At 44.0% G+C, this 17,390-nt stretch overlaps 2 protein-coding genes across 7 annotated transcripts in view; both read right to left on the bottom strand.

Moving 5' to 3' along the window:
* LOC119178251 (multidrug resistance-associated protein 1) overlaps nt 1-17,390 on the bottom strand; it is a 303,221-nt gene that overhangs the window by 154,333 nt on the left and 131,498 nt on the right. The gene's annotated exons all lie outside the window — the stretch shown is intronic.
* On the bottom strand, nt 1,051-3,412 carry LOC119178274 (uncharacterized). Its single transcript, XM_037429472.2, has 3 exons — nt 2,997-3,412; nt 2,797-2,922; nt 1,051-1,340 (listed from the first exon to the last, which is right to left on the bottom strand). Exons 1-3 carry the CDS (start codon nt 3,152-3,154, stop codon nt 1,250-1,252), a joined length of 375 nt encoding a protein of 124 aa, XP_037285369.1. The 5' UTR covers nt 3,155-3,412; the 3' UTR covers nt 1,051-1,249.

Raw genomic sequence — 17,390 nt, 5'->3', positions numbered from 1 at the left:
TGAAGTAACAATGCAACCTTAAAGCATTTGCATGAATCGCAATTCACACTTGCTTTGCAGCAATGCAGGAGAGGGCACAAGCCATGAAGCTGTGGCGCAAGCGTGCATGGAGCACCTTGAACACATCAGAGCGAACAAGGGGGTCATCAAAAAAGATAACATTGGTTTCTTCGCTCTACGTACCGATGCACGCCTCAGAGAGCTACCAGTGCACATTGCACAAGATGTAATGCATGCAGTAGAACTGATGCTGTATGAAGCAAAGGCAAAATTGCGTCAGAGCAGTGAAGCAAATTGAAGTGTTTATATATATAAAGTCAATGACACCCACCTTTTTTTATCTTGTGTTCACTTTTCTAGTCCTAACTTAAAGGGGTCATGACTGGTCACTCAACAATTGACGGTTGTCAGCAAAAAACAAAACTACAGAGTAAAATGTGCTAGTACACGTGTGAAAAGGGGCCTTAAGAGATTATTTTAGTCAAAAATATGCCGTCAAAGTGCTCGGCTCCTAAAACTCAACCTACCACAAGTGACCGCCATTTTGTCATGGCGTGCGAGACGTCACAAGCCGAAGGAGCAATGGCAAATGGTATACGCATTGCACATTCACAGGACCCATTTTGACATCCGAAATTATTTGCTGCAAGTACCAGCGCTACATTGCTGACACAGTAGCCATGTTTCGACCCCTGGAAGTCATTTAGCTTTAGTGGAGAGTTCAACAATGCGTAAAAATTTGTTTGCAAACGCAGTTGATGACAAAACACGACCGTCTGCCAGAATGCACACTGTGCAGCAGCTTGTCAAGCAAGCGGTTCGTGATGTCATGGATAGTGAGTGCGTCAGTATTGCCCAACTGTCAGGCGACTAGCTCGTTTATAAAAATATGCAATTAAAAATTAGCAGCTTTACCAAATCGCTCGAATTTCACCAGCTTGTATGTGAACATACAAGAATCAGCTCATACAATACACATTATGGTTGAAAATTGGGTGTCATGACCCCTTTAAGGCAACTTATTTCTGTGATAATTGTAGCGATAACCGTGCAATAACTCAAATATTTTAACATGAATTATTTATTTTTGTGTTTTCATGGTTATATTTGGACATGACAGTTTTCCCTGTAATGTATCTGTTGTGTCACGGGTGATTTTTTTCTTGTTTGTTTAGCTTAAGAAGATGCTATGTACATAAGTTCTGTAAGCAATAAAATGCATTTACAACCCACCTTCACCTTGTACGCCTCAAGTGCTGTTCACCACTTTGTCCTGCCAAGGCACCTGACCGTCTGTGACGAAGTAGTGCGCCAATCTATCTCGCACTTCCTTGGCATACCTACAACGCATAAGTGCCATGTGAAATTTCTGTCGGCACAGCCATGATGGAAGACACACACTGTAAAAGGAGCATGCTGAGCTTGAAAATCTCACGCATAGTTGCATTTCAGTGTCGTAGTCATGACGCTACATTGCCAAAGTGTTCCTCATTTTTATGTATTAATGAGTGCTACCTCTGCTGTCTATTTTCTACGACATCATCACAGCTTCTGATAGAATGCATATTTGCCGACTAACTTTAGAAATTTCGATATGTCAAGTTTCATGGCAGCCAAGGTCAGTAACTGCTCGCATTTGGACAAAACCATTGTAAACTTTTGAGAGAACGATTGCCCTGTACAGTTAAACCAAATTAGGGCTGGTGCACACCGGCGACTAGGAGCGGTCGCGCGACCATTTGCGACTGGTCGCGAACGGTCGCACTGCTTGTGCACTCTGCAAGCTGTCGTATATGCAGTGAATATTTCTGTGCCTACACATTTTAGCGAATCATAAGCATGCATCAACCTTTTCATGGAAGAGCGTACGTGCTCATATCACTCAGGTTGAAGAAGGGCAACCTAAACGTACCTGTAGCAATTTCCTTAGCATGGATTTCTGAAAAGCTGTAAATTCAAGGAGAACCTATTTCGCAAAACGTACATCACTCAAGTCTATTGTTCAAATTGCTTTCACACAATGTGCTACCGTCCACAATACGTTTTGCCACTGCACTACTGTCCACAGTGTATTGGGTCACTGTCATTTTAACAGAACATACGTATAATTGTAGCAAGGTGCAGGGGTTAAACGCTGCCCATGTTTGTGAGAAATTTTGCATGTGTACTTGTGCAAACACACACCGTCGTGCATGCAGATACATAAAGGGTGGTTGGTTGAACTTCCTCCCTCCCCGATGCTGAAAATATTTTTGGCATGAATACTCTTTGAGTGCCTCGAACAGCACATCAATTTGTCCTAACAATTTGTGCATAATTGTACTCGCAAAGCTTAGGATTGTGTTTCACTTATTTTATAACATCATTAATAATTGCGTTCTATATAGTACCTGTGCATCAGGATAACAGAAAACGGGAACTGACCGGTCCACAATGTAATGTCATTGTGTAGCGCAGAATCCCATTTTCTGGGATTTTACAAGCGGAAACCACGTACTGATTACGCAATAAGCCACAACAGATGGTTTTGAAATATTCACCACCTGAGATTCTTAACGTACGTGCGCAAGAAACGCGCCAACTTAAAGTGCATTTCGCCTCCACCTAAAGGCGATCGATGCGGCCGTAATCAAACCCGTCACCTACGCGTAAACTGCCGGCCGCAGTAACGACTGCATCATCGAGCCAGCATACGTCATAAATGCAATTCGTTCTATCCGCCCAAGCAAAACTTCCTTACAAGCGAAGCGCAGCCGCAAGCCACAGCATATTGATCTTCAAACCACACGCTCTTACCTAATGGTCATGGCCAGGCAGTCGTGCGCCGAAATTGTAGGCCGGTGGTTTGTGTCCTGCTTGGATATTGCGGGGCGCAGCAGTTCGAGCACAGTATCGAACGTTCGTGGCGGCATCCGCATGAAGCTAACCCCCAAAAATAGAATGAAATAACATGTTATGCACTATCTTATAAGCACGTAAAACAACCATAAACTTACTCTCGGAAATACTCCTCGTCGTGCGAGCGCAAGTCGGGAAGCAGACGCCCTGTGTGGCCAGGCACTTCTCGCGAGCGAAGGGACGGTCTCACCCACCACCGCCTTGCTTGCTTTGAAGGCTTTTGTGCTTCCAGCGCTGACACGTTGGCTGAGCACATCAGCACCGCCACAACCTCTTCATCACTCGACTCGAAGACTATGATGCTGCCGGGAGAACGCACACACACACAGCCGTCAAAAACAAACGCATCGCGCTCAGCGGGCTCCGTATCTGATCAGCTGATCGTCGCCGGTCGCCCAAGTTCTCGTTGATAACGAGATCTGTACGTGACTCTCCGGGTTTGCGACTTCCGGTCGCTCGCATGAAGCCTTGCCGGTGTGAACGTCGCTCGCAATTTGGTCGCCAGTCGCAAATGGTCGCGCGACCGCGGCTAGTCGCTGGTGTGCACCAACCTTAAAGTACACACTAGGGACAGGATACGAGTTCAACTCTTAAAGGCAAAGATTAAGAATACCCCAATTGTTAAATATGCTGAAAGAGCACTTGGGTTAGAAAAAACATGTCGTAGTTAGTCATTATAAAATTTATTACAAGCTAACACGTCAGTAGAATTTAAACTTACAACTGATAATAATGATAATTTTTGAAAAAAGCAAACAAGCCCTGATGTGGTCCATGGCCCCTTTTTACAGGAAATAAAAGAAAAGGATGAACACAACACAAAGAAATATAAAAATAGGTTTTTCACCCTAATACTTCTGAAGCTCTTACCAGGATAACTCTGAAGAAGCATTACGAAAAATTAAAGCAGATGACATACACAATGAGCAACTTTTAGAAAAACGGCAGGTCGCCAATACATTACAAAAAACGAAAGAAAACTCGCAAACCATGTGGCGCAATACAGTGTTTTAATGTGATAGCATTGAGGGAAACAAGGGTCTTAAAAGTAGAAAAATTTAAAAAAAGACTATTTCCAGAAACGGGATAACTCTGAAGAAGCATTACGAATAATTAAAGCAGATGACATACACAATGAGCAACTTTTAGAAAAACGGCAGGTCGCCAATACATTACAAAAAACGAAAGAAAACTCGCAAACCATGTGGCGCAATACAGTGTTTTAATGTGATAGCATTGAGGGAAACAAGGGTCTTAAAAGTAGAAAAATTTAAAAAAAGACTATTTCCAGAAATCACAATTTCGGAGTATTTAGAGTTCGAAGTAGGCTCTCGAAAAAGATCATGCAATGGCAAAAAAAACTTTCTTTTTCTTACAAGCTTAGTAGATTAAACTACAAGTGTTCTCACAACTTCATATGCGAACTTCTTTGTTGTTTTTACAAAAAAAATCTGCCACATAGAAGTTTTTTGAAGGTTTATATGAACGTACTTAAACAAACTTTATATCCTTCTTTTCAGAAGCACCTGAACCACAGGCTACCACAGGCTAAAGTTTTTTTGTTTTGTTTTTTCACAATCTTAATGCAATCATAACTATTGCATAAGTACTAGGTAATTACTGAGACTAGTTATTATCTCATAGGTTTAAAAATTATTTTTTATCTAAGAAATAACTACTCTGGCATCCAATTTGCAAAAAGTAACTTTTTGTATTGTAAGCTTAATTCAATTCCAATTTGTTCTCACCACAAAAGTAGCATCTGGTGTCTTTCAAGGCTCTGTTCTAGGTCCCATCTTATTTTTCACTCTCGATGCGATAACGTTAAAGAGTTTGTTTTGCAGAAATTCCAGTGTTGTCGGTTGTGAGCAAAAAATTGAGAAAGATAAAAAATAATAATAATAAAAATCCTCAGCTCGAATAAAAATTAAAGCCAGGCTGTCTCAGCCGCTTTTCTATCAGAGCCATGCTATTTCTTGAAACTGCTTCAGAAAGAAACACAATATGAGGCTCATGTATTGTATGGAGACTCCTTAAGGGGACCCTAAAATGGTTTTGATGATTTGTACAAAAAAATTTGGCCGGTAGACCATGTCTTAAGGGTAATTTATAGATAGATTTACGATCTCTGTGGAATTTATTACAATGAAAGCTGCAAATCCCTGCAGATCACTGCAGCTAAGCCAAACACATTTTCAACAGCCCATCCACAGCACAATATCCTCTGGTAGCATGACGTCATCCACTGCTGATCTGATTGGCTCTGGAATGTGCACAAGTAAGACTGGCTAGTAGGGTGGTGCCACCTGTTGGAGCAAATATAAACCATTCGGGATCTCCATCTATGCTGCCAGACGGAGTGCGTACTGCCTGCCCCATTGGGTGATAGCCTCCAAGATTACGCGCAACCTCTTGGTATGCAATCTTGGAGTTCAGAGGTCATTTTTGGGCAAAGCTCAAATTTCTGATGGTCTCACGAGGTCTCTCTGATCGCCAGCAATGCCAGCACATCTCGTGAGGAACCAAGGCAGGCGTAAGAAGGAGTGTACGATACAATTGTTAACAGCAGTCTTGATATACAGCGTGTCGCTTAATTTGTGGTGTGAAACACTTAACAAAACTTGAAAACACTGTTTTGGAATCCCTTTGAAGCATGTAATATGCTGCGACAGACACGTAGAATCGTATCATGCATCAAAACTTATGAACTGCACAATGAGATTTAAAGGCCCACCCATTACAAAGCACTAAGTCATATTTAATCATAATCAATTGCAAAAGCATCAACAAAGAAAACAGCTGAGTAGGGTCACGTGTTGATTTACAAATGCAGCGCTACTGAGTAAGATGGCACGTGCCAGACGCTGGAATGCAGCGGGTTCACGTACGAGATTGGATAAGACGGCTCGTTGCATCCTTGCCGAGGAGTTGCTGATGGACTTGCAGCTACCCTGGACGGGAGCAGCCCACACGAGCAAGGGAGTCCATGACAAGCTAAGCCTAGCTCAGCAAAGCCCAAGATAAAGACGAAGATTGGGACACAGACGATGAGTATGAGCGGTTTGTTCGTCGAGATCAACCAGTGACGACCCTAAGAAGTGGAGCAGCATGTAAAGAACGTACCCGGGGAAACCGTCAATACGGCAACAAAAAGAAACAGACATGAACTGTAAGAACGTTCAACTTTTAAAACGCTATATTGGATTAGGAGTAGCCGCTAGGACTTGGAACGAATTGAGACTGGTTCGCAGCTGTTTTTCTTTGTACTTTATTGCGGTAACTTTGCATAACTTTGTGTGTAACCGAATGTTTGTTTTCACTTTTGATTTTTTGCCTTTTATCTTTTGGATGATAGAGTGTGTTTGTTTGCCACGCCCATCTCTCGTCTTTCTCTCAATCCATTCCCTTGCAAGCGCTCCCGAGATAAAGTCGTGACACCTACACTGACTCACAAAAGAAAGAATTATGGTATAGTGGGCACTTAACAACTGTAATTACAGTCACGGCCAGGCTAGACTTATTTACGGCTTTCTCACCTGTTGCAAAAGCAATGGGAGAGTCCTTGAATAAGTTTCACCACCCAACAGCGGTACGGGCGCTGAGACCCCGACCTTGCAGCTCCTATGCCGCGCACATGGGACAATAGTGTTGCTCGATGTGAAACCGCGGAATGGGAGCACTCGACAGAAAGGGGAGAGGAAGATTATCCATGAAGTTGGGGGTAGACGGAGGATAGTCTTAAAAAAAAAACTGTTATCAGACCGCTCGCTGCATAATGTAAGTATTTGTGTGCTCATAGATAATAAAAGCTGAAACTCAGTAAAAATGCAGAATAATCAGCTAATGAGGCATAATGAAGGAGGCATAAAGCACAGGCAACGATCAGAGAAAGATAAACAATGCTGCACCTGTCCTGCAAGCAGAGAGCACCAATTACCTTTGGCCCTTGGTCTCGTTGGATAACAAGGCCGCACTTTTAAGAGAGGTCGCTAACATAAATGACGTGCACGCCATCCCTTTGCTAGCTATTATCTTATTTCTTTGTTTTTCCAAATACATTTGGAGTGGTTTTCAGGGCTTAAAGCTACAATCTGCTGCTTGACAGCTCTTTAAAATAAAATACACATGCGAGTTGTACCTCTAATGGTTAAAAACAACTGCGTACAGGGAGAAAGAAAGTAAAAAAAAGAGAGGACTCTTGCTGCTGAATAACCCCATCTGACGGTAGGCCCTGAGAGTGGTGGTGCTCATTGTCAAAGTGTTAATACTACCTGGAAACATTATAGTCTAGGGACTCCAAGCCCTTTTGCATTACTTTATACTGCAAGCCGCACCCATGAAGAATGCAAAGAACACAGCTGTTTACACTCGCAAGCCGCCTGCCCTGAAACCACGGCGTAAGAAAAATAATTTCTATGTGGAAACTCCGCCGCCGCAACAGAGAGTGCGTCCATATAGTGTTCGCCTTTAGTACATGCGCCAAACACAGCTTTGTTGGGGGCGCTGCAACAAAAGGGCTTAAGAGACCTATAGGGCGAAGAGGCGAACGCGCGTTTTTCTTTTTTTCACCTCACAGTATTTTTCTTTAAACCGTGCTTGCTACCAACTAAAGGTAAAAACGCATACTGCATTTCTTGCGACCGAAAAATGCCATGTGCAGAAAATGCCACGTGCGGCCAATGCCGCTATTGGCTGCACATGTAAGATTAAAAAAAAAAAACACATTATACTTCTAACACTGAGTTCTTACGTGCACAATGCCATTACGGAAGCTTCACATGCAGCTCGTATTCTATAGTACATGCGCCGGCTGCAGTTGTGTGGGAGGCACTGCGACATGGGGCCAGGAGGATGAAAGAGCCGAACATTATCTAAACGTGCCGTCGGTCGGAGTGTCCACACCTTGATTATTTATCTTACAACGTGCCTGAAACTAAAGCTCTCAATGCAAATAAGTTCTGTGATATCCTTCGAGTTCGTGAAAGAGCATATTTAGAAAGAGAAACTGACAGCATTCCAACTTTTCGACAAGTAAGAAGCTTTTTATTAAGAAATATGTATGGATTTTCTTGTGGCTTAGAACTATAAGGCTGTTGTCAATTTCCCTTTCTCCCTAGTGTGGCTTGCTTTATTCTGGAATTTGTTTACTGTGGCTGCATTTTGTTTGCTGCTTTCTCAGTGTTCAGTCTGCAGTGATTTCTCGACTCAAGAAGGCAGTTGTACAAACTTCAGTATGCATAGTACGTACATAGGTATATATTAGATGTGTCATGGTGTATTGGTGTGTTCTGCCGCTCCCGACGATCCACAGATCTCACAGCCGAAAAATTGCTAAGAATTCTTTTTGTCAATCACACACACTAACAGACTGACGCAAATGACAAGCCCTCCATCTATAAATGTCTTGATCACGATTTCAGGTCGTGATCAAGACATTTCTGAAGTTCGGCAAAGTTTTCCTTAGAAAGTGCTCAACTATTGCCAGTGCTTAGGAGCAATAGTTATTTATTTCCAGACCTCAGAATGTCTGCACGTTTGATGGCAGAGAGCTGTACTCCCGGCTCTTGCATTTATACATTTTTTGATAAACTTAAGCTCGATGCACATTAGCATATAAGAAGTTAAAATAAACCATTTGTGCATCTTCACGAATTATCCAACATGTTCTTTTTTTATAACGCACAGTGAGCGAAAAGGTGCAGTCGCGCTTATGAGCGGGCGTTGCGCGCACTGCACAGAGCGGCGAAGGAAGGTCAGGGTCCCAGTGCCCCCCTCAAAGCAGTGGCAAGAGGCATGTACTACAAACGATGTTGTGAAAGTCGTAAGAAGCGAGCGCGCAGGTGCAGTCCAGCCCGGCCGTGTTGCCATGCCACAGTATGCATTCTAGGATAGCTTGAAAAGGCCCATTTCATGTGAACAGTCGTTCGTTACCTCATGGCATGATTGAGGCCTGCACCAGAACCAAAGCCAGCCTAGCAGTCGAGAAGGCGATGAGCCTTCTACTTTTAAAAACAAAGCTCAAGTGTCCTCCAGGTTCTTATTTTACGATTTTAATTGAAATACTACCAGGCTAAGACTCTTGTCCTCTTTGCACATGAATTCCACAATGAGAAAAAAATACTTTGGCACAGCTGAAATAATAATATTATTACTAATTAGCAAAAAATTTGTAGTTGACTAATTATTGACTTGAAGACAGTTCATCTAAGGTCGTAGTGCGTGACAATTTACGGCACAGTCATGTTTTAGAAATCACAAAGTTGCAAGTAATTCAGCAATTTTATTGAAATATCTAACCAGATCATGCCCGGTGTGAACGAAACGCGATCACTCTGTTACGTCAAATCGGAGCTACCCATGACAAGGAAGTGATGAAATTTGAATGAAGATGTGTCATGACTGTACCTTTTCGTGAAAAGCAGCAAATGATCTCACTTGCGCCAGCGGATTGCTTAACCTATGGTGTTTGGTGCTAACTTGCTTCTTTTGAGCTGTGCACGATAAAACTGCACTATCAGCCTTTTTTTTTTCTGAACAGCACAATACGCAAGAAAGCCACTGCAGTGTTTCTTCGCACAGACAGGTGAAGTAGTTTTTTTGCCTGTTCATAGTTTAAGAAAAAAACAAATGGGCTCCCCACATGGCACGTAAAAAGAAAGTTGTCCTGTTGTGTATAGCTGCCCACCTGTCTAGGTTCTGCTTTAGCACATGTTTGCCAAAGTTTAATCATATCCTTATCACGATTAGTTCCAGTGTTCAGGGATGGTCTGAACAGTTTAGGATTAGGAGCTATTTTTGGAGCAGGAAAAAGTATTTTGGAAAAGATTTGGAGCAGGAGGAACTGTGTTTTGGAGCAGGTTAGGAGCAGTCAAAACGAAACTTAAGGTTTGTTTGGAGCCAAACACGTCGAAAGTTTAATGCAATAGCATTAAAGAGCTAGTATGGCAGAAATTTCGGCGTCGACATCGGTGTCCGCATTGTTGGTTGCCAGAAGAAACTCAACATCTTATGCGTGACGGAAAAATCGAGAACGTAAATAAAATAAATAATAAAAAATTGGCAGATCCCACGTATAGTGTCAATCATTAATATGCGAAGCACGAATGAGAAAGGTTGATATGCCTCTTTAAAATCAGCACAAGATTACGAGGTGGAGGTAAATGATGCCATACATGACTTCTGTGTCATGATTATCATGTTTGGATATGTAGTTTACCTTCGTCATCTATTCACGTCATGTGATAACAAATTTAGTATATGTGGAGTTAGCGAAATGCCCACGAGCACGCTATGAGCGTGGTATGTTGTCATGTTCTTACATGACACGCGTGTCAGGATTATCATGTTTGCACCAGTCATATATTCCGTCATGCATTGACATCACGTAACACCAAATTTGGTGTATAACGGCCGCGAGCGCATGATTAGGGCCCAATATACTCCAATGTAGCGTTGACACGCGCGCACGCTGAGCACAGCGACACTACGTTAGCAAAACGTGAGCACCCTACAGTCTAATGCCAGGCGCGACTGGTGCGGCCAACGTCCGTCGGCGCGGCCCGACGGCAACCGGCGCGACATGTGACATGCTGCATTTCGTGCCGATTCGTTACACAGACAACACTGCGTCTCCGTCTTTTCGTGACGGAGGAACCTCGAACGTGCTGAAACGCGCATGCGTCAAAGCAACGCAGCGCGGCGGGCGCCTGCTAGTATATGGCATGACCGGCGCCTGGCGTGGCAACGCCGGCGTGACGCAACGAAATGAATGCCGGCGAGCACGTGTACCGCGTCACGTCGAAATGTATTGGCGCCTTGACTGTGGCATGTAGTCACGTTCTCAAAAACATGCATCTCATGATTATCTTGTTTGCACCAGTCACATACCTTTGTCATCCATTGACATTACGTAAAACCAAATTTGGCATATGTGAAGCTAGCGAAATGGTCGCGAGCGCGTCATGAGTGTGGCATGTGGTCATGTTGTTACATGACACACATGCCGTGATTATCATGTTTTGATGTGTCAGTTACTTATGTCGTGCGTTCGCGTCTCGTAATACCGAGTTTGGTACATGACCGTGAGCGCATCATAATCGTAGCATGTAGTCATGTTGTTACATAACACGCACCTAATGATTATCATGTTTGCACCAGTATCATACCTTCGTCATCCATTCACAAACCGTGATACGAAATTTGGTATAAGTGAAGCTAGCGAAACGGCCGGCAATGCATTATGAGCGTGGCCTCTAGTCATGTTGTTACATGACACGCATCTCATGATTATGTTTGCACCAATCACATACCTTCGTCATGTTTGCACCAGTCACATACCTTCGTCATCCATACCCTTACCGTAATACCGAATGTGGTATATGTGACTCTAGCGAAACCGCCACTAGTGCATCACGAGTGTGGCATGTAGTCATAGTGTTATATGACATGCATGTCATGATTTTTATGTTAGAGTCTGTCGCTTGTGTTCACCATGCAATCATGTCATACCATACCAGTTTTGCAACATGCCATGTGAACGAAACTACCGCAGGAGCTGCAGGACCAGGGAATGTAAATGATGACATTCATGACATACATCTCATGATTTTCATGTTATGACTAGTCAAATATGTTCAAATATGTAGCAGATGTCAAATATGTAGCAGATATTATACCACACAGCCATGCGTCTGCTTATAAATACAGTGAAAATAACTTCTTCTGCTTGGAAATGCAAGGAAAATAACTTTCATGCTTTACAAACACATGTGTCCTGTATACATGCTTTACAATTCAACATGAAATGTTGAAGTAATAATATGTGGTACAAGCGCCCATGGCCGTCGAGCGTCACAACACGTGATTATCATACAGACCTCGTGGTTTAAAGTCACTCACTCACTATAAAAGGCACACACGCTACTGTGTCATCAAGGCCACGTAGTGGGTGCATAGCAAGTTCAAAAAGGTTTTATGCACTACGTGTTTTTTAAAGCACGCACTAGGAATAAGATATCACTATCGCGTTCAACTTTTAAAGACGAAGGTTTAGGGTCCCCTAATTTTTTTTCTGTGACTATTTTTATTTTTGTACATACTGGACATACTGCTGCAACGTAAACAAGAAGACAAAGCCACTACATAAAAAGCAGCCGTCATTCAAGCGCTTAGCATGAACGAGTGCCGCACCCTGGTTCCACAGCACTGCACAAGATATGTGTTGAATTGAACAACTAGCAACAAGGCAAGCGTGCACATACTGTTTCTTCGATTGACAGGCGCGATAAGTTCATTCCAAAAAAAAAAAGTCTCAACCAGAAAATCAGCAGTTTTAACAATTAAATAGAGAAGGCAAAGAAAAGTCATTGCAAATGTGAACATGTCGATTGAAATCACCTGCGTGAATCGAGTAATTACCAGACTTCACTACGGATCAGTTCTATCGAACTCAATAATTTTCAGCGGTGTGACAACTCTTATTTTCTTGCAAGGATTTTTTGGGTGAGAGCTTTTATTTTCTAAGTAATTAGAAAAAGTCTTGTAAAAAATAAAACTGGCACAAAATGAACTGGTACCAAGCCGCAGTCAGTGAGGGATGGATGCTTTTCCCTTAAAGAAGATTGTCAAAACACTAGCTTGAGCGAAACCCCTTGTTCAAGAGTCCTTCCCTTCAAAGGATCTCTAAGGTTTCCTATTGGGAAAAAAATCGTCATAATCGAGATTGCTACAGATATTGCGTTTGATACTTCGTCCATAAATTGAACGTTTTTACGGCTTTATGATGCGAGCTTTTGCCTTTGCTACCAGTGGACGGTCTTTCATAAGCTTGGTGGGCTTGCGCCGACGTCGATCTCATGGCCGCAAACGCATACTTCGTATCATGGACACTCTTCTTGGTTCAGTGCTTGAGTTTGATCTTTTGGATGACCAATCTTCATGGCTTGGTCAAACTTCCCATGACACGACACTGAACCCTAATCAGCATTGGTTGCATTTTGGTAGCACTCGCATGAAATGAAAGTTTCAATTTGGTACAGAATCAACGAAACTCTTTGCAGTGGCTGCACTTGATGGGAAGGGATACATATCGTTAATGAAAACGAGGATGGAATGTGGAGCACTTCAATGGTGGTTTGAGATTCGATTGCGATGTCTTGAAATCAGGTGCGCACGTGTAAAATCAAATTATTAATATCTTTCAGTGTGAAATTTTGGCCGTGATTGGACATAGTTTCTGTGCAATGTGCATAATCAAGGCGGTCTGAGAATTTCTGTGAGGGTGCTTTAAGACCCCCCCCCCCCTCGCTCTTTTGCATTTATTTCTTGTGCACTGCGGGTTTCGGATGTTAAATTCTTTTAACGTTAGGAATGTAAGCAATATGCATTGCATGCATCAATTCTCGGACATGCGAGGCTGCATGCTCAACATATTTTGTGAAACTGCGGATATTAGTGACTCCTGCGACTTACATTTCAAGTGGTCTAATAATGTTCTCAAAATCCACCAGGAAGCACTATTTGTTGTTGCAGTGTACATATACACGGCGATCTTGAGTATAGGCATTTAGGCACTTATTTATAAACATTCAAGCACAAATGCTAAAAAAAAATTTTTAGGACGCCATAAAAATTAAAAACTTTGTACAAGCCCTTATTAACCCTTAATTCTTGCTCCCATATTAAAGTGGTGCGATGGAAACACGAGGAATAAAATATACATCCGCCTAAAATCTAGTTTCTAGTTGCTACATTTTTTCTTCATCACGCGGCCAGAATTTAATATTGTAACGGATATAACAACCTCACAACCGGGACGTCCTATTTACAAGGTTTAATAAGGGCGAACTTGTGCCCAAAGCCAAAAGAACTACACAGTAGCTGGGAGAAAGCAGCGAACGCTCGTCGTCCTCTTCTTCTCCTCTTTTCTTTGCCGCTGCTCGGTAGCAGCTCGTGCACAGGCTGGGCCGGCTCGTGCCTTCCGGCGGGCTTCATGAGTCGTAGCGATGCCGTCAGCGTTCCTCTTTTAACAACGTCTGCGTTGTACTGCGCCTTAGCAATTCCTCGTGGCATTATCCCCCCTCTCAAGCGGCATCGCCCCGATGCTTGCGATGAGGCTGTTCAGTACTTTTTTTTTTTTTTTTTTTTTTTTGTGTGTACAAGTTTGTAAAAATGAGGTTGCAGTACGTCAAGGGATTGGGGTGGCTAGGTTTGGAATCGGTCGTAGTACGGTTTCATCCGTACAATGTGTACACGCTCCGTGGGATTGCGTCGCCTCGGATGCAGGTGGCCTGCAGGCTTGACTTCGTAGACGAGGTCATTGTGTCGCTGTACGATCTCGTAGGGGCCAAAATACCGGGAAATGAGTTTTTCGGAGAGGCCTCGTCGTCGTACTGGAGTCCATATCCACACTTTGTCGCCAACGTCATATCGCGTGTCAAGTCTTCCTCGGTTGTAGCGGTCGGCATCGATGCGGTGTTGGTGGCGTATTCGGTATCTTGCTAACTGGCGGGCTTCTTCCGCTCTTTGTAGAAAGTCGTCAAGATCGGGGGGGTAGTCATCTTGGTCTATTGGTAACATAGCATCCAGTGTTGTGGTAACAGCACGACCGTAAACTAGTTCAAATGGGGTGATTTTGGTGGTCTCTTGCACAGCCGTATTGTAGGCGAAAGTGACGTATGGTAAAATTTCGTCCCACTTTTTGTGCTCGACATCCACATACATGGATATCATGTCTGCTAGAGTTCTGTTAAGGCGTTCGGTCAGGCCATTGCATTGAGGATGATATGCAGTGGTTTTCCTATGAACAGTGTGAGTCATGTTGAGCAGGCACTTCAAAAGTTGCGCCGTGAAAGCCGTTCCGCGATCGGTGATTACAACCGTTGGAGCGCCATGTCGCAGGACTATTTTGTGTACGAAGAATTGGGCCACTTCTGCTGCCGTTCCTCGTTCCAAAGAGTCTGTTTCGGCGTATCTAGTTAAATAATCAGTGGCCACAACGATCCATTTCTTGCCGAGTAAAGATGTCGGGAAGGGTCCAAGGAGGTCCATTCCAACTTGGCGGAAAGGCGCTTTCGGTGGATCTATAGGTTGTAGAAGGCCCGCTGGTTTAGAACTTGGTGTTTTTCGTCTTTGGCACTCGCGGCATGTTTTGACGTAGTGTTGCACTGAAGCTAGTAGCTTGGGCCAATAATAATGGAGATTGATCCTTGCAAGCGTTCGCGTCACACCCAAATGTCCAGATGTGGGCTCATCGTGACACGCTCGAAGTATTTCTTGTCGCATAGTTGCTGGAACGACAAGCAGGAACTTTTCGCGGTTGGGCTTGAAGTTTCTCTTGTAGAGAACGTTTCCTCGGAGGCAGAACGATGCGAGGCTTCGAGAAAATATACGGGGTACTTGTACGTCAATTCCTTGCAGGTGTTCGATAAGCGGGAGTAATTCTTTGTCTGTACGTTGGAGTTCGGCTATTTGAGTGGTCTCGACAATTCCTACGAACGGAAAGTCGTCTTCTTCTGATGGTGGTGTGTCTGTAGGAGCCCGTGACAAACAGTCGGCATCGGTATGTTTTTTGCCAGATCGGTATACCACGGTTATATCGTATTCTTGCAGTCTGAGGCTCCACCTTGCTAGTCGTCCGGATGGTTCCTTTATGTTCGCCAGCCAGCAAAGCGCATGGTGATCGCTGACTGCCTTGAATGGTCTACCATATAGGTACGGCCGAAATTTACTGATGGCCCAGATGACGGCAAGGCATTCTTTTTCCGTGGCCGAATAGTTTGTCTCTGCTTTTGTTAGAGTCCGACTGGCATAAGCTATCACTTTTTCTTCACCTTTCTGCCACTGTATTAGAACGCATCCAAGGCCGATGTTACTGGCATCTGTGTGTATTTCCGTGTCGGCTGTCTCATCAAAGTGAGAAAGAATCGGGGGGTTTTCTAACCTCTTTCTCAATTCGTTGAAGGCGCTTTGTTGCTCGTTTTGCCACTGGAAAGGCACATCTTCTTTCGTAAGTCTCGTTAAGGGTTCTGCGATCTTTGAAAAATTTCTCACAAATCGTCTATAGTACGCACATAGACCTAGAAATCTCCGTACTGACTTTTTGTCTGTTGGCACCGGAAACCTTGCGACGGCGGTCGTCTTATCAGGATCAGGGCGAACACCTTGGGCGCTGACGACATGCCCAAGAAAACGAAGCTCTTCGAAACCTAATCGGCACTTCTCTGGCTTGATTGTCAAATCTGCCGAACGGATTGCCTCTAACACTGACCGAAGGCGCTTGATGTGCTCCTCAAATGTAGCCGCGAAGATGACCACGTCGTCTAGGTACACTAGGCAACACTGCCACTTCAATCCGGAAAGCACAGTGTCCATCATGCGTTGGAACGTTGCCGGCGCACAACAGAGACCAAACGGGAGAGCCTTAAATTCGTAAAGTCCGTCCGGGGTAACAAAAGCAGTCTTTTCGCGATCACGTTCATCAACCTCGATTTGCCAGTATCCACTTTTCAGATCTAGTGATGAGAAGAACTTGGCACACCGAAGTCGATCTAACGTGTCGTCGATGCGTGGAAGGGGATATACATCCCGTTTAGTCACAGCATTCAGTTTCCTGTAGTCGACACAAAACCGTAGCGTGTTATCCTTCTTCTTGACAAGCACCACGGGAGATGACCACGGGCTGTTAGAAGGCTGGATAACATCATCTTCAAGCATTTCTCGTACCTGCTTCTTGATGACTTCCCTTTCCTTAGGGGAAACACGATACGGGTGCCGGCATACCGGCCTGGTTGTCTCGTCCGTTATGATCCTGTGTTTTGTAATGCTCGTGCGCCGTACCTTTGAACTGTTGGAGAAACAGCTGCCAAATTCCCGCACGAGGTCGTATAGCTGTTGACGTTGAATCTCTGAAAGATTAGGATTTACGTATATTGTGTCGCAGGCATCAGATGGAAGTTTCACATTCGGTGACGTCGTTTCAAGACTGCATATTTCTGTCACTTCACAGAACTCATGAAGAAACGCTATTGCCGTCCCTTTTGCGATGTGCTGGAATTCGTTACCGAAATTCGTCAAGAGGATGTCTGTGCACCCGTTTCGCAGCTGGATAATCCCTCGTGCCACACAAACGCCTCTTTTCAAGAAAACATCCACGTTGCTCTCCGCCACACCCTCGTAGTCGCTGAATGCATCATTATGCACGAGAACCATTATACTGCTCCGTGGCGGTACAGTCACATCATCGTCGACGACGCGCAGTGGAGTGGTACATCGTTCATCTGATCGTGCTACCTTTAAAGCTTGCTCCGTCGAAAAGGACACGCTCGACCTCTGTAAATTGATAATCGCACCATTAGCTTGTAGGAAATCCATTCCCAGTATCACTTCCCTCGAGCACACAGGTAGGACGACAAAGTCACCGACGTAAGTGAAGCCCCGTATCATGACCCTTGCGGTACATCGGCCGGAAGGGGTTATGAGGTGACCACCTGCAG

This window comes from Rhipicephalus microplus, chromosome 2 (genome assembly GCF_043290135.1).
Source record: "Rhipicephalus microplus isolate Deutch F79 chromosome 2, USDA_Rmic, whole genome shotgun sequence".
NCBI classification, from domain to species: Eukaryota; Metazoa; Arthropoda; class Arachnida; order Ixodida; family Ixodidae; genus Rhipicephalus; species Rhipicephalus microplus.
This window is presented reverse-complemented; position numbering and strand designations above follow the sequence as displayed.